The sequence below is a fragment of the Diospyros lotus genome, chromosome 7, assembly GCF_014633365.1.
Source record: "Diospyros lotus cultivar Yz01 chromosome 7, ASM1463336v1, whole genome shotgun sequence".
NCBI classification, from domain to species: Eukaryota; Viridiplantae; Streptophyta; class Magnoliopsida; order Ericales; family Ebenaceae; genus Diospyros; species Diospyros lotus.
In genome coordinates this window covers 22,507,563-22,534,437 of record NC_068344.1, presented here as the reverse complement: position 1 = coordinate 22,534,437, position 26,875 = coordinate 22,507,563, and the positions used below count along the sequence as shown (strand labels likewise).

General features: G+C 37.6%; 1 protein-coding gene across 2 annotated transcripts in view; it reads right to left on the bottom strand.

Annotated features, from left to right (window-relative positions):
- The window catches only part of LOC127806070 (uncharacterized), an 88,644-nt gene extending 78,720 nt beyond the window's left edge, over positions 1–9,924 (bottom strand). The window contains exon 1 of one of the 2 annotated variants that reach the window (XM_052343063.1): positions 9,451–9,924. In XM_052343063.1, coding sequence (XP_052199023.1) covers positions 9,451–9,781 — 331 coding nt within the window. In that variant the 5' untranslated portion in view covers positions 9,782–9,924. The remainder of the gene's footprint in view (positions 1–9,450) is intronic. The other variant, XM_052343062.1, reaches the window with a different exon arrangement.
- Between the last annotated feature and the right edge of the window lie 16,951 nt (positions 9,925–26,875).

The following is a 26,875-nucleotide window of genomic DNA, read 5'->3' as shown; positions in this document are numbered from 1 at the left end:
GAAAGCGGCACAAGACAGACAGAAGAGCTATGTAGATAAGTGACGACAAGACCTCAAGTTTAAGGTAGGCGACCATATTTGGTTAAGAGTCATGCCTATTAAAGGGTGTGCAGATTTGGCGTAACAGGGAAGCTTAGTCCCCGTTACATTGGTCCATCTGAGATTTTGAGATGGATTGGGACTTTGGCATATGAGTTAGCTTTGCCACCTCAGTTGTCCCATGTCCATAACGTGTTTCACGTTTCGATGTAGAGGAAGTATGTGTCAGATCCTCAGCTTGTGATTGATTTTCAAACTCTTGAAATTAGAGAAGATGTGTCTTATGAAGAGATGCCTATCAGTATTCTAGAGTGAAAAGAAATGATTTTGAGAAATCGATTAATTTCTCTTGTAAAAGTGCAATGGCAACGTCACTTGTTGGAAGAGGTGACGTGAGAATTAGAAGAAGAGATAAAGAGCTTTACCCCTCATTGTTTGAGTAACCAGGTACGAATTTGGAAGACCAAATTCTTTTAAGGAGGGGAGAAATTGTAGCGACCCATTAAAGGGCCCAGTATTTATTCAAGAATTATTTAATTAATTATTGAAGTATTGATTAAAAGATTTTGCCAATTAATTATTTAATGTGGCAATTTAGAGATTTTGAAGGAAAAGAATAACATTTATTTCTTTTTAATGTTGGAGTTAAAGGAATTTGGCAAGGTGACAATTTAGATTTTTCATTGAGAGAATAATATTTAAATACCATTTAAATGACATTTATTTTGTGAAAATTAAATGCAAGGGCATGAAGGTAATTTTGGAGTTTTATTTTTAATTGAGAGTGTTAATAATAATTTTTGTATTATTATTAATCAAGTGAGACTATATATTTAAAGAAGAGTGAGAATCCATGTATGAGATGGAAATGGATTAAGAGTCTCCTAGTCCCAATAGGAGAAGGTTTGAGAGTCTCAAAGTTCAATTGAGAGAGGGATTCCAAGTTATAAAAAGAAAGAGATCTAGGACTTTATGTCTATATATAGAGCCCATTAGCTTAACTTTTCTTCACGCCGTGTGAAAAACAGAAAGGCCAAGAGATAACAGAGGCTTGCTAGAGTCTTTAGGATCGCTCCAGGGTTCGATCAAAGAGTTCTATCAAGCAAGTATTCTTCCTGTAATCCCTTCCATTACAGGTTCATATCAGTTTTGATTTCAGATTATTTCAGTTCTTCGTTGTAGTTTTCAAATTTATATCAGTAAGCAGAGACGTATATATATATATACGCGTATAACAGTGAAGTTATGAGTAAGTTCTATTACTTTTTATCCATTTTGGATTGTAAGTTCTATTAATTTTTATCCATTTTGGATTGTAAGTTCTATTAATCCTCATCCATTTTGGATTGTAAGTTCTATTAATCCTCATCCATTTTGGATTACAAGTTCCATTAATCCTCATCCATTTTGGATTACAAGTTCCATTAATCCTCATCCATTTTGGATTACAAGTTCCATTAATCCTCATCCATTTTGAATTCCAAGTTCCATTAATCCTCATCCATTTTGGATTGCAAGTTCCATTAATCCTCATCCATTTTGGATTGCAAGTCCCATTAATCCTTATCCATTTTGGATTGCAAGTTCTATTACTCTAAGTTCTAATATCCGGATACCTTGTATCGTATCCGGATGTATCTAAAGTTCTTCGAGTATGATATCCGAATGGTTTGTTTATACATCCGGAAAGGTCAAGATAATATCCGGATGTCTCGCCTGATATCCGGATGCCTCCCTCAAAAGTTGAATTTTTCATTCGAATAGTCCCCAGTTATATCCGAATGCATCAGTGAGATATCCGAATGACTAGAATCATATCCGGATGTCCTAGTTCATATCCGAATACTTTCCAACATATCTGAATAGCTTCTGCTATGAATGTCAGTGTATCCAGATGAGCCTTCTGTTAGTGTAGGTGCTCTAGACCCAATCAGATTGGGCATGTTGTACACTGACAATTGTAATCATGTTATTATTTGAATAAGGAGTTATTCAAATTCACAAGAAGTCATTCTATTAGTTTCTTGTTATTATTGTAATAACCGAATGAAACTAGATAGAAGTCCATATGATGTATACTGTGAATAATCTATAAAGATATGAGATGATGCATCACAGTTTATAGACATCATTAAACGTCCCAAGTCGTAGCAATGTCAAGAATAGACATTGACAATTGCGGTAAGACTTGTATGTGCTATGTTTTTGCTATGTGATAGCAATGGGGGCCTCACACCCATAGGCATGGGAATGCCTAGACAAGTACATAGGTGACCAATGTTGGAGAACGTGTCACTGGACATGACTCGCCATGAGAATCCATTTTGGTTAAATGTTGATGGAATTCTCATACGAGATGGGTGTAACTAATCCTTGGACCTGAGGTTGTCACGGTCATCTCATAAGAAGACCGGTATGCTTTGACATCGTTTCGATGGGACTAGACAAAGGCTGCACGTGGGCGATCGTTGGGTATATCATGAGGCTTATGGAGATGGGTGCATAGCCAAGATGGGACTCGTCTATCTCTTGATAGAGGATGATGTATCTAAGGCGCATTCGGTGGATATTCACTTTAAATCTATGGCCATGGTGAAAGAGATCAATAAGGACTAATTGATTCACTTTCTATTAAGTGAAGATATCCGAAAGACCGAAGAAAACTCATGTGATCATTATCAAGCAACACATCGCCATACTTGAGATCACATAAGATGCATTGATGAGAGGATCGTATTACACGGTAACCATGCTCGTGAAAGGTTATTTGCGGATTATGAATCCTTCTGAATAATTGGGTAGGCATGACGCCTTGCTAGAGGCCAATCTTGTCTTATGTGTTCGTACCGACACATTGCCAACATATTCGGAAGCCTAATGAGTCATACGCAATAGGCACGGTCCCTGGCTTAAACCAGGAGAGTGGACGTATGGTTAAGTGGGACACTTCGGCAAGAAGTTGTGCCGTCGTAGGTTCTTACGGAAAAAGAACAGATAGACGTAATGACGTCGATATGACGAGGAGTCATCGTGATGGAAAGAGTTTCCTAAAAATGGCATTTGATTAAATTAGGAAGGAGTTTCTAATTTAATGATTTTCTATTTGTTGGAGTGGCAAATAGGAAATAAAATATTTTTGGGCTTAAGTTAATATTTGGACTAAATTAGATTTGGGCCAAATATTAAATTAAATATTATATTTGGACTAAATTGGATTTGGGCCAAATATTAAAATAAATATTATATTTGGACTAAATTAGATTTGGGCCAAATATTAAATATTATATTTGGACCAAATTAGATTTGGGCCAAATATTAAATAAAATATATTTGGGCTTGAATTAGATTTGGGCCATAATATTTTATTTAATCTATAAAAGGATTTGGCCATTTAATTATATTTCTAGTTGGACTAGAATAAGCCCACTTATAATTCTAATTAAATTAGAATTAATGGGCTAGCCCAATCCATTAGGGTTTTAGAAACCCTAGGATATTTCATTATAAATATCCTTTTATAAGTTGCCCATTTTAGTGGTGATTTTTGGTGTCGTTTTTCAAGAGTTGAAAAACGCATTGCCGTTCACTCTTCCCCGTTTCTTTTGGCATCGATTTGAAACGTGGGTGTTCTTTTACCGTCCATACACAAGCCGCGCAAAGGAGAAGGAGCTAGCACTCCTATTCCGCTCTCCTTGCCAACGGACGCGTGCCGCGTATCACGAGTTAGAGGCCGGACGCTTGGACGGCTCGAATCCGCGAACGACTCGATAATCTAAAGGTTAGATTTATTTATTTGTTTGTGAATGATTTGATTTCGACGTTGATCCAATCGCCGGGATCGGGGTAAGGTTCAAAATTTTTGAACTACGCTGCTTGCCCCGTAGCGATCTTGCTTTACTTTCACCTTCTTCGTATCCATATGTCTTTCATCATATTCGGATATCCTTTCTAATATCCGGATGACTTTTCTAGAAATCTAATTTAGCTTCCAGTGAGTCCTAATTCAAGTTTAATTCAATTAATGTATTCAATACCTTCCAACATTGAATTCATAAGCCAGAACATGACAAGTTAATCATACTCATACCCTAACTCATAGTTCATTGAATCTTTGTATTCTAATATATAGATGAAGATCATATCATGTTCAGCATTATTATAACATGATCAGCATTACTTTGTGAGATTATGTGCATACATTTTGGTATGAGTATTGAGCATGACTTTATATGGAGCACTACATATCGTGTGCCAGCATTTATGTAAGCATTACATTGCATTATGCGCGCCAGGCAGCTTAGTCCGCGGGGATCCCATCAGTTTCAGTTTTAGCTCAGTTTTATTACTTGCTGAGCTTTTGTAGCTCACCTTGTACTCTTCACCCCTCTAGGTTCTAGCAGGGGAGTATTAGATGTGGGGCCTAACAGTAATGTTCAGTAGTGTGTGTACGTGGAACCGCTTAAAATAAAAGATGTCTGGGAGTCTGTTGAGTTTTATAGTGTTTTCTCAGTTTAGATCTATTTTATATTTCAGTTGAGGGATTGTCCCTTAAACAAAGTTTGTGCTTTTCAATCTGTATTGACTCAGGGTTTTTATGTCAGTTGATTGAGATGTTCAGTTATGGTATCAGATTTCAGTTTATCAGCTAATTTTATTTTTATTTCCCATAGCACCTCTTCTCGGGCAGTTCTAGGAGAGGGGGTGTTACACATATAGTTGTGATTATGTCTTACAATCTGAGATTAGAATCCACAGGTATGTTGGACCCTTTTTCTCCTATCATTCCTGTTTTAGTTAGAAGGTCAAGAATGTACTTGCGCTATAATAGAAAGATTCCAGCTTTCAAGTAAGCCACCTCTATTCATAGAAAATATTTTAGCACCCCAAGGTCTTTGATCTCAAATTCCTTTGTTAATTTCCGAGCCGAAGTGGCTTTGCGTGGTTTTGCTTTTCAAATCCGAGTTTGCTCTACTTGGCTATGCCTTTCAAATCCAAGTTCAATTCCGAATTTAGTCGTTGCTTCTTCCCCGAGGATCGTTGCCTCCAATATTCAAGTTGAAATGGATTATGGAACCTGCTCCGCCTGCTATTTCTGACTTGCAACAACCGCGACCCTCTCAATCACCATCCACTTGTTGTGACCATGGCTTGGTTATAGACTTCACCTGAATTGCTTCACATAATCTCCAAGGAAAACGTCTGGTTCCAGCAGAAAAACTATCGACTCACCCCCAATCACCAACTGCAAACGCTCCTATGTTCGCATCGCCTCTATCTAAATCGCTGCTCACTCAACTGCTTGGCCTAGCCTTACGCCTATCTCAAGCCTGGATTGTCGAAAATCGCGGCTTCAAATCTCAACCTAACTGCCAAGGTTTGTTGGAATCACCGAAGTTGAATTCACCCTTTAATCTCGAGAATCAATTTCCGTCAAACAACAAACGTTAATTCGTCAGAAATTAATCAACAGAGAAAGCCGCCAAGGAACGGTGGCTCTGATAGCAATTGCCATGAATCTACGATTCCTGATAGGTTTAAAAGGTAATTAGAAGGAATTGGGGAAGTAGATAGGAAGAAATGGGAGAAAATTAGGGAATAGTAGAAGGGAAATTGAGAGAGATTAGAAGGAAATTGGAGGGAGATTGAGAGAATTCAAGAGAGGGAAATGAGAGAATTCATTTAACAATTCAAAAACATGATAACTCTCCTACTGTGATGGCTTATTTATAGCCTTGCTGCCATTGCACCCATGTGTAATACAATCACCCATGTGCAATACAATTGTAATACTAACAACTATTGTATTTCTATAACAATATTGCCCTTCTACTACTATTAGGGACATAACACAATGCCCCTAATTCTTCTAACCTCTCTTGATATTCAATCACTGATCCTTCCTACTTAAACTTGTTGAACTCCTCAATCACATCAATCATGTTCTTCTCCCCAAATTGGTCACACAGATCTTTAGCAAAGTCAGTCCACCTGACCTCCCCTTCCCTTGTTGCAGCACATAGTCCATCAAACATCTCCTTCATTTAATTCCTTGAAAATTCACTACTGTAACAACTTAGCTTCTAAGGATCTCTTCGGAAATTTATTCCAGTACTAAAATTCAGCAACCCAAGCCAATGCAATGGTTGCTTCCAATTTAGCAACCTTAATTCCTGTTGCCTAACAACCTCCAAATCATTTTTTTTTTTTTTTTGAAATCTGATAGCAACTGCAATGGCTCCAATTGCTCAGATTCACTTCTCACCACTTCTTGCTCAAGAATCAACGGAGATTACCAAACCGAGATTCATCCTTCTAAAATTAATAACTGAGAATCATTGGCTTGTTCTAATTCAACAACTGCCTTCCTGAATCGTCCCTAGCTCGCTTCTGAAACACTTATGCTGCGCAACTAACTCTTCTTAAACCTAATCGAGTTTGTTTAGCCTTCCAGTTCACTTACTCACAGCTTCCAACTTCACCAGAATTCCATCACTATAACCTCGCAAAGCAGCCTTGATCAACCCTATCCTGATTTGCTTAACTCACAAGTAGCAACCGAGATCTGAATTTTTGCTCCCAACCGTGTCTGCCAGAAGCCTCAACCACATACAGCAAGTTTGTCGAAATCAAAGTGATTCAAGGATCACCTCTGTCTCACCTAATCACAAACCTCTGCTTGAAATTCCCCTGAATTCTTGAATCGCCCACTGTCTCCGGAATTCTTGAAATTTGCTGTTCTTGATTTGCCTTCTAATTCCCCTCGATATCCTGTTGGAATTCTTTCGGCCTACATCGTCTTCACTCCCGGGCCGAAGTTGCTTTGCTTGGCTTCGCTTTTCAAATCCGAACTTGCTTTGCTCAACTACGCCTTCCAATCCGCGTTCAATTCTGCCTTGCAACTGGTCGCTGGGTTGGATTGCCTAGCCCGCTCAATTTCGATTCATCTCTTCTACCTTCAAGTCAACTTCTCCAAATTGACAACATGAGAATCTCCGCTAGCGAAAATCTGCTTCTGGACAGTTTTCGATCTCAATGGCCCAAGGCTTTGCTTCTCCTCGCGACTTCCTTCTCGTCGGATTCGGTGCCTTCTTCTCTCACCCAATCACCGTCCAAGACCTGGAGAACCACTAGCTTTGTTGCAATCTTCTTGGAGTCACTATCGCCACCCAATCACCAACCAAAGCTCCGTAACCACCAGAATTCCTTATCTCTGCTTTGGCTCAAAATCGCAGCACTCTGCTTCCAGATTACAGCTCTTGACTGAATCAAGTCAAAGATCACTTGGCCGCAATTCGCCGAAATTCCACCAACCTCCGTCCAGTCATAATTGATAGATTTGCCTCAAGCTCCACTACAAATGCCAACAATCTGCTATTATGAACTTAATCGCCACTTGCGGAAATCACACTGGACAGGATCGCTCACTATGAATCCACCAATTCTAGAAATTGCTTGGTCAGATACGATTTTGCTTCGCCTACAATTCGTCACCTGCTGGAGTTCAACAAACCTCAATTCCGAGCCGATTGTTTGATCTCAATCACTTGAAATTTGCCTTGGCTAACTGCTACAGCTTCTGGATCACAACCGAGAGCCGTCGAAATTACTTAAGAAAGAGAACCGCCGAGGAGTGGTGGCTCTGATACCAAATGATACGACCCTAGGGTTTAGCTAGGGTTTAGGAAGTAAATTGGTAAGAATTAGAGGAAGAAAGAGCAGAAAGGGAGGGAAAGAGAAAACATAACAGAAAGAATGGTGGGAGAAGAGAGAAAACTGAGAGAAAGCTAGGAGAATTGAGAGAGGGAAATGGAATTCAATTGTTATTCAAATCATGCATTTCTCTAACTATGTCAGCCTCTTTATAGACTTACAATTGAAGGAAATAACAGAAAATACAACTAACTAACTACTCTAACAGCCTTGCTAATTGTTTATACAAGAGTTAGTTATTCCCGCCTAACCTCGAAACTTTTACAATTAGCTCTACAACTTATACACCATGGATTTTTCCCCCAATTACAATCATATCCTCAGGGTCATGACATCACCTCGTCCACTTTCTTCTAACCTAACGATGAAGAAGACTTCACAAAGTGTTGGGATTGGCTCCCAACACTTCATGAAGTTTAATTTTATGATTTTTTACTTCGTGAAGTTTTTAGGACTTCACAGCGTTTTATAGGCTTACAATCATGGGATTCGGAATTGTTATTTTTTTTTATTGTTTGTGAGGATGAATGTTTGAACAATTTGATAATTTAATGGAGTTCATAGAATATAAATGGTGATTCAATTTGAGTGTTTTTCTGGAACATGAATTATATTGTGCAATCACTTAAGTTTCCATGTTTTTTTGGCTAAAGCTCTCTAGAATCTCCTCTTCAAATAAAGGAAGTTGGCCAACCTCTATCTCTCTTTGAAATGTCACAAATCACAAACTTAAAGAAGGTCTCCTGGCATTAGGTTGAAAACATCCAATGTCCAAGGCAATGTCCTGTATCTACAATGCAGTTAAGGCACCTAATAGCACTATCCATCTATGACAGAATTTCTTGTCTCCCACCCTAATAAAATCAATTGAGAATTCAGTCCCCATGCCACTGCCTTTAAGATCATTAGCTTCCTTTTAATCTTCTAGGGTGACCTATCCATGTTTTCACCATGAAAAGGAGAAAACCACCCTCTCTTCCCATCCCACATCTTGATCTTCTCTAGAAATTTAGCCATGAAGTCATCCACTATGAAATTAGAACACTCACAGCTCCATCTATTCACGTGCAACCTAGTACTTCATAGAAGATAAAAATGTTAATGAACCCATCCCCCCACCCCCCATACCTTCCCCAAAGTGGGAAACCTAGAAATTTTGTTAAGTGGGTCAAATAAATTTCTTAAATGTGGCAAAGCAAACTTTCTCATATTTTTAAATAAAATGCTAAAAACACCATGGGTCAAGAAGGAACGTCGGAACTATTGGGCTGCATCTCCCATCATTCCCAAGTTCCCCCAATTTTTGGGACAAATTTCCTATATTTTTCTTCAATCCCCCCCCCCCCCCCCCCCCCCCCCCCCGAGGGCCACAAACAACAGATTGGAAGCCATCCTCTTCCATTTTGAAGAGACCCAAATGGAAGAATTCTAGAGTCCCACGCATTCAAGATACCACCACTGTCCCTACACCCATCTCTCCCTTCCCGCCAAAACATAGAGACTTGGAGTCTGCACCATGGCCATAACTTCAACCTTCATCTCCTGTTAACAGACCAAGAACCTTGCAATGCCTTCAACAATTTGTCACCGACCAGTACATACACTGCTCAATTATCCAAATTTCCCTACTTCCCACAAACAAAACAACGCACGTTTATATGCTTTTCCTACTCATTCAGAGCGAGCGAGAAGGAAACTAACCTGGATAGTAAGGAGAAGGAGAAGGCCAAGAGAGAGGAGGAGAAGGCGGGGAATAACGACGATCTTCGAGGGGGCGGAGCCAGACCACGTCGTCTAGGGCTTTAGAGAGCTGAGGGACGCGGAAGGCTCCGTTCGCCCACTCCATAGCTTTACCGATTCCATTCTTTAAGAACTCCAAGTCCTTGCGAACCACATTGCCCAAGTGGCCGAAGTTGCCGATAACCCCGCCTTGCCTTTGCGCCGTGCTATTCTTCTTCCTCCTAGGAGACGGTCGACCGGAGCATCCGAGAAAGGGCATAGGCGCCACCGGTGACGATAGGCCGATTGGCATTTTTTACGGTGAGAAGTAGCTTCTCCGAGAGAGAGAGACCACTACTGCTACTAGTCGCCACTAGTGAGTCATGAGGAAAGTGTGGTTTCTCTTTACTCCACCGGTGAGAAGAGAGCGATCCGAACGTGACGGTGACGTGTGAGTGGTGGTACCACATTTACGATTAGGGAAATTATACTTGCAGCTAGGGCTCAAAATAAATCGAGCTACTTGTGAGTGGCTTGAGAGTTGACTTAATAATTGGTTCAATAAATTAACTACAAATAAGTTAAATTTGAGCCCAAATATTTGGCTTATTTAGTAAATGAGTTGAGTTTGAGTTACCATTAACTCAACTCATTTGACTCACAAGTCAGCTTGATATATTTATGTATATTAATTTTATAAGTTTATTAAATAAAAAAATACTTATTACTTAATAGTCAATAATATAAATATATACTTAATAATTTTATAAATATATTATTTAAATATATATATACATAAAAGTAATGTGATAGTCATTTTCGAGTTGAGTCGAACCATGCCAGCTCATAGTCATCATCGAGTCAAGCTCGAGCTAAAAAAATCAACTCATATCGAAATCGAGCCGAGCTATGAGCCAAGCTAAAATCAATCGAACTGAGCTCAAGCTAGGCTAGCTCGAGCTCAGCTTGGCTTATTGCCAGCCTTATTCAAATCCCACAAATTTGATCTTCACAGCTCACACCCCTACTAAATTCTTCAATAATTTTAAAATTTCTATTTTACCCTCACAACCCAATCTCTCCTTCGACCACCCTCGACCGCCAACCATCGCCTCGCATATCTCTTTCTCTCTTGCACCATATACACACAAACACATACATATATATATATATATACACGCCATTATTGTCGTGTTGCCGACCCCCCCCACTATATCTTTCTCTCTCTCTGTGGGATGGCCGCGAGGTGGGTCAGTGATGACAATCAACCCACACACACTCACTCTCTCTCTTTCTGCGCTATGGGCGCGAGATGGGTCGACGATGGTTGCCGACCCACACACAAACTCTCTCTGTTCGGGGACCCCCTGAATTGTGGGGTTTGGGGGTTCGAGAAAGCCCGAACCCCGGGGTTTAGCAGGTTCCCATCGACGACGATGGCGGCATTGCGACTACCGTCAGCCATAATGGTGGTAGCCACAATCGCACCAGGCACTACCCTGGTGCGATAATCGCAGGTGGGTTGGCCGCCATGGCAACCTATCTTGGCAATTCATATCACATCTCTCTGCGATGAAGGAGCATCCAAACAACAATGAAATATATCCTCGCTCACTAACTCAACAACGGACACAACAATGGCATATGTGTGTGTATATATATATGTATGTGTTTGTGTGTGTATATGGTGCGAGAGAGAAATAGAGAGGCGAGGCTGCGGCCGACGATAGTAGGTGGTAGGAGAAGAGAGTGGGTTGTGGGGGTAAAATAGGAATTTTAAAATTATTGAATGATTTGGTGGGGTGTGGGGTATGGAGAGCAAATTTGTGGGCTGTGAATAGAATTTTCCTTACGTTTATGATACCAAAGTGACAGGTAAGGTTAGAAATGAGTTGTATGGGGAGAAATTTTTAAATATATTATAATTCTTTTAAATTATTCAATAAAATATTACTCTTTTTAATATTTTAACAGAATATTACAATGTGTGAGACACTTTTTCACATTGGTAGAGAGACAAGCAAACATCGTTATTAAGAATAGCAAATTTTATTCCACCCAATATTTACACAACTAAATTGATTATACTATTGTCAGTACCAATTTAATAAGGAACTAACAATAGAAAGTAACGAGTTCAATTTAATTTCACTATTTCCAATATGGTGTTCTAGTAACAATGTATACAAATTTCTTAGTATAAATATCCAAAACAATCTAAACACCTAAGGGTGTGTATTCAGTTATAATCGAATCGAATCAAATTGTCTGATTTTAGTTAACCGAACCAAATCGAACTTAAGGATATAACTGAATCGAACACTTGATACACTAATTGAAATAACCGAAATTGAACTAATTGATTTGGACTTTGAACTAACCGAACTGAAAAAGTAGCCCAAAAATCGAACTGAACTAAACCAAATATATAAAAAAATCGATATAACCGAACTACACCTAGAGTATATACTTCACAGTGGCTAATCACACATCTACCAGCTAAAGCTAATCATATGTTTTAACCAAACTACACCTAGAGTATATACTTCTCAGTGGCTAATCACACATCTACTAGTTGAAGCTAATCACAAAGAAACAATTAATCCATCACCATTCACCACCCCTTCCAAACTCAAAACCAATATTATAATTTTAACATATCTTCAACAAAAACCAACACACATCTCCCAAGTATCAAAGACAGCGAAAATTGAAACAATTCATATTTTCATTTATTATAAAAATGATAGAAATGCCTTCAATCTAAGAGCACAAAGAACATCCATTAAACAATAACAACACAATTCATGCTTCCATTTTGTTCTTACCATTTTACCACAAGTGACGCATGAATTGTGCTTCCAGAAAAGCTAACCCAACAAAAGACCAAAATCATAGTTATAAGATGAGGATGTTGACACCATTTTCAATGAAGTAATAGTATCATGTTACATTACAATCAATAATATTAGAAAAGAGAATTTCTAGATTATGTAACTTGAAATCCATCTAAAATTTTAAATAGTTTTCCAAGGAAAACAATTTACCCATCAGGAAAGGAACTACCTAGATGCAATTGAATCCTACAAAACCTCTCATGAATCATGATATCATTTGAAGCTTGTCAAACTATATCATTTTATTTCAACTATTTAAAAAGATAAGAGAAGGGTAGATACATGGAATGTTTAAGCCTATGAACCAAATCATAAAACAAAAATAACGAATTCCCAGGTAGAGCTTAGTCAAAGCATCAAAAGATTCAACAAACAGTAAGGGAAACCAACCAAATCGGACATAAGTCACGTGATAAAACCACACAATGATTAAGTTATTGAAAGGCCTGAAACTGTATTAGTATTACCTTCTCAAATCGTTAACGGTGAAGCAACCAGATCATTAACAATGAGTTGAGGGCGAAATGGGTTAGGGTTTGCTATCGCCTTCGACAGGTAGGGGGTGACTCTCTAGCTATCGGGTGCAGAGGGGCTGGGTGTTAGATAGGGGAGAAACCGACAGCGATGTGAGGGTTAGCTAATGACCTAGGGTTCGATGCTTCGATAAGTAAAGGGTAACTCTCGTCTCTCGGGCTATTAAGTGTAGGGGGCTAGGTGTTGGGTAGGGGAGAAGTCGACGATGAAGGCATTTGGGTTTGATGGTGATGACGAGGTAAAGGTTGATCGGTGAACTAAGGTTTGATGCTTGGACGACATGTGGGAGGTGAGGCAGTCTCGGGCTATCAAGTGTGCAAGAAGAAGAAAGAACTTGGACTTGGGTTTGGGTAATGCCGGGGAGGGGGGTGATGCGGTCACGCAATCTTCGAGTCTTAGCCATCTTGGGTCGATCAGTTTGGTTTGATTTTGTAGTTAGTTTTGCCCAAATACTCGAACCGAACCAACTACCCAAAATTTTTGGGAAATGGTAACTGAAACTGAACTGAGATCAATGGATAATCGAACTGAACCGACTGATTTGGTTCTATTAAATCAGTTAAACCGATTTTATGCACACCCCTACAAACACCTGTATAAACATTATTTTCATAATTAATATACTTACCAACATCTAATCCATCACTACAAGGGTATTATGACATACACACAAAAAGGATCACAAGCATCTACTCGTATGATCTTTCTCTTCATGAGTATTTAAAGCCATACTTTTAGAGACATGAATTCCAAGTGTGACAAGCAGAAAACATTTTTTGAAATTCAGTATGCTAAATTGCTTTAACATTTTCTCTATGTACAAGTTCTGGGAAAAACTTATCAATTTTTTGACTCTATCTCTATAAAGTCAAATCCCTAAAATATAGATAACATTTTTCGAATTTTTCATGAAGAACACTTTGGACAACCGGGCTTTGGTAGACATCATCATGTCCACTTATAAGACCAGGAACATTCAATGCTCCCACTAGTCTTCTTATATACACATGGTTCATCCGAATTTTTCATGTAACCAAACTCTTTGATCTCATGATCAAAACAAATGTTCCAACTTCTTGAAACTTGATTCAGACCATAAATATATCTTTTTATCAAATATACCTAATGAGAATCAACGGACCCAAAACCATGAGGTTGTTCCATACAGATCTCTTATCCAAGTTATCCATTAAGGAACACAGTTTTGATATCCATCTATCAAATCTCATAATTATAGTATGCAACAATAGCTAGTATCATCTTGATGGAATTTAGTATAACAATTGGTGAAAAGGTCTTATCATAGTCAACTCCTTGACACTGATGGTATCATTTAGCTATCAATCAAGCCTTATATGTTTGAACCTGCCTATCAACACCGATCTTTCTCTTGAAGATCCATTTACAACCAATAGGAACAATTCTCTCAGGCGGATCAATCATGGTCTTAACTTGGTTAGAGTACATAAACTCCATTTCAAATTCCATAGCTATTTACCACTTCAAATAATCGATATCAAATATCGCCTCCTCATAGGTAGTAGGATCAACTAATTAATCACTATCCCCATACAAGAATAATTCCTGTATATTCTTCATTTTCAGTCAATACTAATGTTTTAGAGGATGGGATACTCTACTCGATCTACGAGAAATTTGTGGATCGATAACACAACTAGTCTCACCTTACTCAGTAATCTAATTAAGTATTTGTGGACTAAAAGACTCATCTTCTAAATCTATTTTCTTACTGTAACATCTAGTGTTTCTGGTATTAAGAGAATGGGAAAGGAAGTGAGAAACTTCTAAAAATGCCCTTGAGAAGGTGATGGATCTTGAGAATAATGGTGCTCTATGAGAGGGGCATTTTGGTAATTTGGATTGTGAAGTCCAATTAAAGGTAATTGGGTAAATTGAAAATAATTCCCTGGTGGAATTAAGTATGGAAGTGAATTAATTTCTCAATTTTTATATTTATGTGGAGATAAATAGGAATAATAATTAACAAGGGGTATTTTAGTAATTTGGAGTAAAATTTTACAAAGGAATTAAATTATGAAAAATGGAGAAATTGAGAATATTCAATTATGAGAGAAAATAATTGATTTTTCCCTAAAATAGTGGATTAATGTGGTGAAGCCACATGGAGGGTGGAGATTTAAGCTTGGAGGCTAAGGCTTGTGTTTTAGAGTGACACATGGCATGCTTTCCTCCAAGAGAAAGATTGAATAAATTAATTCCAAAAAAAAAAGGAAAATGGTCATGTCTGCATTAAATGGGAGACATGATTATGTAGAATTTAAATAAATCCAAAAGGAAAAGAAATTAGTCTCTCGTTAGTGTTGAAAATGTGAGATTTGAAATTAAAAGGGAATTGTGAGTGAAATTAGTTACTCACATGTGATGGTTGGAAAATGGTCAAATTAAATAAATAGAAAATAAATTCTATTTTTGGGACTTGAAGACAAGATCAAGGGTGGATGAATTGTCTTGAATATTTCAAGGGTTGAGATTAAAAGTTAAAGAGCACATGGATTGTGCTTTCTTGAATGGTGGGGATTTGGTCTTGAAAAAGAGAAAGAAATCTAATGGTGGAGATTTAAGAAGACCAAATGGCATGGATTGTGCTATTTTTAATGGATGATATTAGCTCTCTTAAAAAAAATCCAATGGCTAGTATTGGATCTTGAAGTTATTAGATATAAAAGAGAATTTCAAGAGAGTATGGGGCGAAGTTTTCCAATGGAGAGAAAGAGAGGAAGAAAAAAGAAGAAGAAGAAGAAGAAGGAAATGGAAGAAGTAAAGAGCCTAGAGGTAAGCTCTTTTGGTTTGCTATGAAGTAGAGCCTTCTTGCTTCTTTAATCTTCTAGTCTTCTAAAATAAAAGTTTTAAGATCAATGTTTAATATTTTTTTTAAGGGAATGGAAGCAAGGGAGGTCTTGAAGATTAAAGTTTATTGAAGATTTTGAGGAGTTAAGGTAAGGGATGGCCCCATGGGGAGGCGGCCTTGCAATGGGTTGTAAGTATGGTTTATAAATGTGTATGTTGCATTTTTCATGTTCTATTATGTTCATGAGACTTATGGCCATAGGGTAGATTGTGACATGGTGGGAATGGTGGGTTGATGCCTCTAATCTTGGTGGGTTGTGAGGGCAAAAAGACTTAGGTGCACTTGCATGCATTTGGAATCATATATTTTTGTTATGTCCATAATTATTTTGCATTGCACCCTTATTGAGCTTAATAGCTCATGACGTTTTTACCCTCACATATAGGTTGTCGAGACTCGGGGAAAGTCAAGATAAAGATGAAATGGCATGTGGATGCACCAGAATGAAGATCCAAGAGCATTGTATGGCTCTAGAAACCTATCTTTTTTTATTTGATTCATGTTGTAATGAGCCCCAAGAGTGGTGTAAGGAGTATTATTTTTGTTGTGTAAGCTTTTGTGGGAAAAATGGGTATTTTTTGTGTATGTATGATGTGTATGAAAGCTAGAAATTTTGGGCCAAAAAGGGGTCCAAGGAAAATTTTGGGCATGGTTGTGTAGTGGCAGCAGCCGGGGCTCGCAGGTGGCCACAGCAGGCAGCAGGTAAGGCCCAATGCGCTCACGTGCGCTGGCGGGGGTATGCGGGCGGGCCCGCAACCAGTGCACTGCAGGGCCCTGGGCGAACAAGCAGGCCTCGCCGACCAATTTTTTTAAATTTTTTTTAGAAAAAATAGGGATTTTGGGGCATTTCTTAATTGATTTTGGGCCCTAGAGGGATTTTCAAAATGAAGGTATTTTTTGGGCATTTTTGGGGAATAATGCCAAAATTTTTAGAAGATGAAAATTGTGAAATTTTCCTCAAATTTTGGGAAAACCAATGGATTGTTCAGAATTTCAAAATATATGGAGCTCGGTGGAATTCTTGGAAAGAAGAAGAATTAAAATAATAAAATGTTGATTGCGCAAACTTAATGGAAATTAATTCACCAAGTGTGGTATAGTTAAAGCCCAAGTCTACTAGTGATCCTGGGATTGAGGGAATGGATGGATGAAGCCTAATTCCCACCTAGGGCGTTTCGTGTCAAAACGCAATTCAGATAAATGTTCACGAGTGGCACCCGTAAGTGGGAATGGAATGTCACACTTACCCATACCACCTTTTTGGATGAATGCTTCTTCTAGGAAGATTATATGTTTAGCGATCACAACTCTTAGATCAATTAAAAAATAAATATAATACCCTAAACTATCTTTAGGATATCTTACAAAATGTCTTTTCTCATATCTTAGTTCCAACTTCTCTATTTTTGACATTTTAACATAATTTGGACAACCCCAAATCCTAACATGCTTAAGACTCGATGGTTTTCCAACTCATATCTCATATGGCATGGTCGCAATAAATTTAGTTGGTACCCAATTAAATAAATAAATGGATGTAAAAATGGTATAACCCCAAGACGAAGTTAGTAAATCCATGTAGCTAATCTTAGAATGCATTATGTCCAAAAGGTCAGATTTCTACGTCCAGCCACACCATTAAGTTGACCAGTATATGGAGGAGCTAACTGTGAAACATTACCACAAACCTTCAGATAATCAACAAACTCAATACTCAAGTATTCACCTCCTGGATTTGACCGAAGAATCTTGATATTTTTTTCCTATTTGGTTTTCTACTTCCGCCTTGAATTCTTTGAACTTTTCAAAGACTTTTGATTTGTACTTCATTAAGTGCATGTAACCATATCTAGACAAGTCATTGATAAAAGTTACAATGTAGACATAACCATCTTGAGCCATAACATTTATAAGCCCATATACATTAGTATGTACCAACCCGAGTAATTCAGTATCTTTTTCCCATTGTTTAACAAAAGGAGACTTATCATTTTTCTAAGAATACAAGACACAAGTCATCCCGGGTTCATAACCCAAATTGGAAATTAATCCACATTGAGTCAACTTTGTTAATCAACTCTCATTAACATGACCAAGTCGTAGGTGGCACAATTGTATAAGATTAACATGATTATCTTGAGAACGTTCTCATTTATCATGGTATTAACAACTATTTGCTGACTTTATTCATATTCATGTGTTTCCAAAAAATACAAACCATTTACAATTACAACTTTGCCCACATACTCATTATCATAATGAATGCAACAACAATTATTGGCAAAAGTGGATTCATGATTCTGTCGTATAAGCTTAGGAATATACATTACCTTTCTTATAGCTTTTAGTACATGTAAACAATCATATAAGTTTAATATATGTCTAGAAGGCCAAAGTACAAAAGTAGTTTCAATGGCCAATGCAACAACTGTTGCTCCATTTCCAACCTTTAGAACCACCTCACGCTTTCCAAGCGTCCTACTTAGATTAAGATCATGCACAGATAAGTAGATATGAGAAGTAGCACCATAATCAACAATCTAAGCAGTAGGGTACTGACCAATCGTAAGATTAGTCTCAATCACAAATAAGGAAGAAGAAATACCTTAACTTTTCTAACACTTAACCTTTAAGCTTCTGAGATAGTCAGGGCAATTTCTTTTCTAGTACCCTTCTTCTGGCAAATGTAATAATTATCCTTATCTCTTCTTTGATTTAGGTTTCCTTTGAGAAGAAGACTAGGAGACGTCAAGAACCCTTTCTTTGCCTTTGCCCTGCATCTATGATTGTGTTGTCGCTAACATATTTTTATCAACTTGTACAGGGAACACTCAATTTTATTTATATAAAAATAAGTGATAAAGGAAGAGAAAGAGCTCGACAACAATTGTAAAATTAGATTAATCCTCAAGTGAGGATCCATGGGGAAATCCAATACATCAAGCTGAGCAATCCGATTGATCATATTGATGACATGTTCTCCCACATCTGATCCTTTCATCATTTGAGCCAAGACACAGCTTCTTCAGTATCTCATATCGAGCTGTCTGACTATGCTCGCCATAGAGGTCCCTAAGATTTCAAATTATGCTCGTAGTATCAGGAAAATTCTCATGCTGTCGTTGCAAGTCATTGGACATTAAGATAAGAATGTAGTTATAAGCTCTCAAGTCATGATCTTTCAAACTCTCCAAAGTGAACCTCTCATCATTAGAAATGAGACGACTAAGGAACAAGACATCATCTATCTTTTCCATATTGAGCACAATTTTATGATTTTGAAACTAGTAAGAGAAATTAGGGCCAATAAGCCTATTAGTATCCAAAATATGGGTTAATGGATTCATATTGCCTGCCATTTTATCTGTAGAAAATAAATGGATATATTAGTAGATGTACTTTGTAAAACACCATTTAATTAAGGATTAAATGAGTACTCCCACTAAATTTTTCGAATTCTGCACTTTCCAAACAGAAGACGTGATCCATAAGGATCCAATAGCAGGTGATCAAATTCTCTTTCATATAATCCTTCTCATATTTTAGTTTTTGAAGTACTCACATGATTGAGTAGGTAACAATTTGCCACCACATCACATGTAGAGCTCGATTTTTGGCTTCTAACCCATCATAAATCTCACATTTTAGTTTTTGGCTTGATGGACTAGTTAAATCCCACCCACTATCTCGATTAAGTGAAATGGTTTGAACATCATCCTCCATCACATTTTAGTTTTTGGTTAGGTGAGAACTCTTGAACACCGCTCCATCATATAGTTAAAATAGGAGAATCAAACAATCTTTCATGAAATGCACCCTGTTATTGGATATGCTCAATCAAACTGATGAACCCCTACGACAATGGAAAGCTATGATGAATCTGATTCACCGCTTAAAAGTAATATTCTTTGCACATGGGAAGATTTTCGGAGCTTCTTTAAAATTATGGTCTCATCGAAACATCCATTAATTCCATCATAGATCATATGTACGATAAAATGAACAAGCATAGAAACATAATAAATAGAATGATCATGGGATTGAGCACAGTTTAAACCTAAGCCTAACAGGTTTAAGCCATGCCTATATCACATCACATGGATCTAGAAATCCTCTAGGCTTTGCTGCTTCTTGTCTTGAGAATCCATTAACTTTTGACATCTTTTCCATTAACACCTTGATACTAGTCTTGTTTTACAACATTTGTAATTAAAGACTAAAAGAAACTACTGAGACTTATGCCTCATTACATATCAAATGAACATATCGAATGAACGAACTATTACATATTAATCAAATTAATACGAAACCCCTGTAACATTCATTCATTCAGATTCAATCCCATGTTCATCCAGAACATACATAACAAACCATTTCGCTTCTATTAAATGATTTTGAAAACATCCATGTATTTGTCAAGAATTAACATTCAGGCATTCACAATCACACGCTTAACATCCATGTGTGATTGTGAATGCCTGAATGTTAAAGATTAACCATTTCAAATGTTTTCAAATGAACATATCGAATGAACGAACTATTACATATTAATCAAATTAATACGAAACCCCTATAACATTCATTCATTCACATTCAATCCCATGTTCATCCAGAACATACATAACAAACCATTTCGCTTCTATTAAATGATTTTGAAAACATCCATGTATTTGTCAAGAATTAACATTCAGGCATTCACAATCACACGCTTAACATCCATGTGTCGTAGTCCAATGTGAATACCACACAACCAACAAAATCAGGCATGTAAAAGTATGTTGTTTTGGAAGAATAAACGGAGGTAGTTAATTGTGACATGAAGGCAGTCGACTGGCTCTGTTCATTATAAAATAATCAACTATCGCATGAAGGCAGCCAACTGACTATAAGAGGCAACCGACTGACTGTAAGAGGCAGTTAACTATACTACACACACAGTAAAAAAATTTAACCATCTACAACAACCAAGTGCCCAAATATTGCAAACTTAACACAAGCATACTTGTATATGCATTAAATACCAAGCTAAGGCTCTGATACCACTCTTGGATTTAATGCATGGCGGTGTAGGTGAAATTTAAAAATTTTGCACATCAGACATGCACAACGGAAGTCATTTAATACACCTACCATACACAGCTTGGGCATTTAAACAACACGATATTTAATCAAATGAAATACAATAAATATCATACCTGTCATCTGATGTCAGGTGGGTGTAGAAATTGTTTCTACACAGAGACCGAATCCTCTTCAACGTATGGAGGGCTTAGTCCTTCCATACCTAGCATGCTATCTAATATCAAGTCGCGGTCCTCATCCTATGCTAGCCTAAGGACATTGAGTCACTCGCATCCGTCTATCTCCTTAGACAATTCGGAATTTACTTAGCGTAACAATTACGTTATTGTAATTTTACTAAAGTAGAAGTAGAAGAAAAATAAAGGAACAGGCCAAGGAAGCTCCTTGCAATTCATCTCCCAATTTCTATCTTTTGGAAGCCAAAATTACAACCTCCAATTTTCCACCCTTACACTCTAATTTTGTGCCAGGCGGCACTATGTGTAAGGTTCCTAAATTTTCCTCTCATTTTTTTTTTATAACTCTAGTGAAACTAATCACATATTTTCATTAAGTAGTTGAAGCTAATATAAACATTTATATCACCATTCATAGACATTCATTTTGGGGCCTAACTGACTATACATCTCAACATAAAGGGTAACAAAACTCTAAATACAAAAGTTAAACTATTTTCTTTTTCCCTAGAAACAAACCCCCAAGGACCTCTTGGTCGGGATTGCTCTGTACACATCATTTCCCATCAAGGATCTAGCTACATTAGCTCGCCCTCCATCAAGCATTCCTCTTACCTAGAATGATGCAAGATAAATATGAGCCACAAGGCCTAACAAGTAAAATATGAAAGAAATGTGAATTAGTAGGAACCATAGCCATAAAGCAATAAGCATCAAGGTAGAATAGGAAACTTGGAACATGTTATCTTTACTGGTAAGTTCTCATTTATTCTATTTAATAAAGATATAGAATATTCGGTATGGCCGATCCTTGGGAGATATAGAATATCGAGAGGCGTGACCTAGAAATGGTAAGAGATCACCGCACAAATCAGTAAGGAAATGTCGCACAAAATGACAAGGAAAGTCAGATATGGGAGATATTCGGCTCTGATATAAGGGGGGGAGAGAGAGAGAGCATTTTTGCAGTTGGCCGTCAACTAGAGGGAGAGATAAAAGAAAAAGTGAGTCTCCAAGGAAACAACATATATATATGGAGAGCTAGGGTAAGACAAAGTGGGTTGGGCTTCTCATTTCTTGAGTAAATGGGCTTGAGGCCCATTTCTCCTCCAAAGAAATGATTAATAGGCTTATGGTCTGATTTTTATATTGGACTGCCAATAAGTGGTGATATAGGTTATACATTAAACACGGGCCGAGGCTATGAAGATTAAACTCACTCGAAAAATCGTTACCTCCTTAAGTCTTATTCAAAAACACAACCTAATAAATCTACACCTTGTTTCCTAATAAGGCCAGCACAAACAAGCGACAAGAAAAGATGCACATGCAACAAATGCATAAGCAATCACATACCTTTATCAATATTTAGAAGAGCAAGGCAACTTCTAAATTTTGTAATAAAGAGTACCTTAGTTCCCATATTAGAGGGGTTATAATCTGAAAGCACCTTCTTAAGTGTAATAGCATCTTGAGATTCAATATCATGAATAAAGTGTAATCTAACATCAATGTATTTAGTGCGTTCATGAAACACAAATTTTTACACAAATGAATTGCTGATTGACTATTAGAGAAAACAGTCACAGTATCACTTAAAACACATAGTTCATTAAGCAATCCTTTAAACTACAGAGCTTCCTTAATAGCTTATGTAGCAATAATGTATTTTGATTCTATAGCAACAATGTTTCTTGAAGATGGCCTATTGCCTAAAATCATTTCAGCATCACAAAGTGGACTTACTCCTTGGATGTTTGTAGGGGACTTCTCCAAGCACAAGAGAATTAATCAGCTGGAAAAACATAATAGAGGTGGAAATTTGATCCTTTAACTTGACATGGATAAGGCTTATTGTAATACCCAAGAAATTCAGATTATTTGAAGATAAGAGTTTTATTAGAAAAATGGAATTTCGAGGAAGATTGGTATCTAAATAGCCCGAAAAATTAACTGAATCGACTGTAGGGAGTGCCCTGGAGCCGAGATGCCAAAGGAAAATAATATGGTCATGATGAGAATTTCGAAGCATGATTTATGGTATCGAAAAAAATGAGATCGGGAATAGTTTTCGGTACAGCTAAAATGCAACTGCCAATTAGGCTGTAATACCGAATTGTTATAAACGACTTCTGGGAAATCAATGGAACCCTAGGGGGGCTCTGGTTTTGCATAAGGAATAACCCTGAGGCAATTTCTGGATGAATCAATAGTCCGATGAGGACACTGGAGTGAAATCATCCATATCGAGTAAATTCGAAATTATTAATTGTGGATTTAAAGCATCGTAATGCAAATTAATTAGATGTTAAAGGGCGCATCTTGAAAATTTAAGTAATTTTCAAGTATAATTAAGATAAATTATGAGATTTACGGGTGAAATATTATATATATGTATATATGCCCATACGCAGGGAACAACATGATGAATTTGGCGCCAAAAGACTTCATTGGCACTTCCTTTGAGAGCCATTTCCACCGAAAGGATGCAGAGGGATTGACTGGATGGTCAGGTTGATTGGTTAAGGCTGTCAAGGTGGCTTGCCTATATAATATATATATATATATATATATGAGAGGATTGGGAGAGTGGCAGAGGGATAGAAGAAGATGGCCAAATTGGCCATAGTAGCAAGCTGGCCGAGAATGAGAGAGCATGTGAGGGAGAGAGAGATCGCAAGAGAGAGTGCTTAAGAAGGAGAGAGGCCGGCCTGAAATGGCATCCATGGAAGTCGCAAGTCCGAGCTTCTAGCAAGCTCGTGCGGCCATGGCCGCAAGCTTGGGCGAAGAAGGGACGACCAGCGAGCAGGGGCGGAGCTGGGCAGCGATAGCGGAGGCCGGTTGAGGTAGCACGGTGGCACGAGGAAGAGCCTGGAGGCAAAAGCGAGCTTCGATGCTCGGCCATGGCTGTCTCGCGAATTCGCAGCATTGAGCAGGCTGCGTAGAGGAGGTTGATGCGATGCGACGGAGGTTGTTATGGCAACTCGTGGTGACGGTTGCGGGATGACCGGCGAGGTTAGGGGGTGGCCGCAATGGCCGATGATGGATGGCGTGATGTGGCTGGGCCATGTGCGCATGGAGCTGGTTCACGCAGGATGCAGGGGAGAAGAAGATGAACAGGAAGAAGGGAAGAAATAAGAAAAGAAAGAAAGAAAAAGAAAAGAAAAAGAAATTAGGAAAAAAATGTGAAAAATGGAGAAAAAGCTAGCAAGATCCCCCCCCCCCAAAAAAAAGGAAATTGATATTTAATAATATTCTGGAGATTTTGGCGAGAAAAATGATTCGAGCACGTATTTCGAGCTCAGGCTCAAAAATTGAGACGATGCAAGAAAATTGAGACTGTGCACGAAAATTGTGGTGGTGCACGAGAATCAAGGTAGTGCATGAGAATCGAGGTGGTATGCGTGAATCGAGGTGGTGCGTAGGAATCAGTGCACAGGAATAGAGGATTACACGTATTTCGAGGTCAATGCACGCGTATCAAGAAGGCTTTAAAAGCTAAACCTAGGTAAGTCTTGGAATTTTTAATATTCTTAGATGATTATTTGATGAATTTCTATGATAAAATATTTGGTGAAATATTTAAGTAGATATTTATTTTAGAATATTAATGAGGAAAATGGGAGAAAAATGCGAAGATATTGAGGAAAAATAGGTTTTGATGATTTTTGGAATAAATATGATTTATAGAATCGTTATGTTCGAGATTAAGTGATTTGTGCGATTTTTCGAGATGTGGCACGCAAATCGAGGTAATGCGCATTTTTCGAGGTGATCTAAATTTTGGGCATCATGTGAGTGGTTTTCTCACAAGAACTTATATTCATGATATGATTGTTATATATGTATGCTACTCATGAATGCAATATTCATTTTATCATATTGCATTGAAAGTCATGATAATTGCATGACACGATATTATTGTTATATTAATATTTGTGCATGAGAATGGGATGTCGCCCTCAGAGTGTAGCCGTAATTCCCCAAGGGTAATTGATGGAACAACGTTAGGCTTATCCTGCAGAGGTTCGGGATTCTGCCTAAGGTTCCGTGCCGAACTGGGCCTAAGAAGTTACACTAGGGCAAGTGTTTGTTCATGTATTTGCATCTTGCATTCACGTATCATGTTTTTAAACCCTCACTAGGAGTTTCATCTTCTAATGGGTTATGCCCCTTGAACATTGCACGTTCTAGTTAGGACTTGCAGATATGACAGGGAGTGATTGAGACGTAACGGCACGTGATGATGTGGCCGATGAGTTTGGTGAGTTGTCCCTGTATTTACTTCCTCATGAGGAGTCAGGATATATTATTATATTGATGATCATGTATAATTGTTATGGTTTAATGTATTTATGAGGTATCTTTAGATTATATCAATTGAGGTACTTAGTTGTTATCTCTTGATGATGAGTCTCCATGTAATTAAGTATTTAAAGATGTAATGGTACGAATTCTTATTTTATGATTAAAGTGGATTACGATTCTGTACCATATCAGGTTTCGATTTTAGCTTCCGCAATTATGACGATTACTTGTCTTGGCTTATTGATTCCTATTTAGTATGCTGGGAAGGTAAAACGGGATTGTCGGGAAATGGTTTATATTAAAAAAAAAAGAAATTCTCAAAATTCCTAAGATTGACTGGTTTTCATCTTTTGAGCTTTCATTGTATTTGCTTGTATTTATTTTCATGTATTATGCTATTTTCTTAGTTTAATGCTCTCTTCTTAGTTTTCTTATTGGCTCTCTATTGAAACAGGTCACAAAAATGTCATTGAAGCCTTTAACATCAACCATGCATCCAAACTTGTTCCTAAAATGGAATGTGGATAGTAGAGTTGCAAATGAGGTAGAGAAGACTTGTTTTAGGTACTTTCTAAAACTAAAACAATACTTGACAGAGAATGATATTAGGCATGATTGACATCTTTTTACAGCCATGATAAGGACAAGCAAGATAGTGAAGGGGGGTTTAGTATTCAATTTTGGAAAGAAACGGGTAGTCTTCACTCTATAAGACATGTTCTTCATTATTGGGCTCCAAATTGATGGCCACCAAGTGTCAGGCTTTGAGAGTAGCAAAAATGTTAAAGTATGCATGGATCATTTGGGGTTGGATGTAGAGGCGGCAAAAAAATTAGTTAATAAGAATGGAAAATTTTCTCTTGCTCAGCTTAAAGAGGAGTTTGAAGTTGTCCCAAAGGAAGTGGACAACATAGATTTCTACTTGAAGAGATATTTGCTATTTTTGATAGGATGTATGCAAATAACCTCAAAATCAAGAGACACAGTGTCAGATGCCTTTCTTCCTTTCCTTAGTTTGGATAAGGTAAATTCCTATGCATGGGGTGCCACTGCATTTTCACACCTCCAGAGCTCCATAGCAGAAAAAGAGAGTTCTCAACATTTCTTAAAGGATTTTCATACACTCTATTGGTAAGTTTCACAATTATAGTTTACTAAGATTTATTATATGCTATTCTAAATTTTACTGTCCTTATTTCTATTGATTGTATTATTTTTCTACATGATTGCAACTTGCTTTTCCTTGATATTCTCAACATTTTTTTCTTCTTTTATAGGTATTCGCACTAGAGCGTATAAAACCTTTTAAAAAAGAAATACTAGAGAAAATAGAAAATTCCTTACCACATGACTGTTTTCCCTTCTTTTTGCCATGGATTAAGATGGCAAATAAATCTTTCAAGAACACTACAGGAAGGAGATCCATTGAGGAATACATTACTTTCCTTGGTTCTTTAAAGGCAAAGGATGTAAGTTATCTTTGTGTTTAGTTATGGCAATTTCTACTATCTTCAGAATGA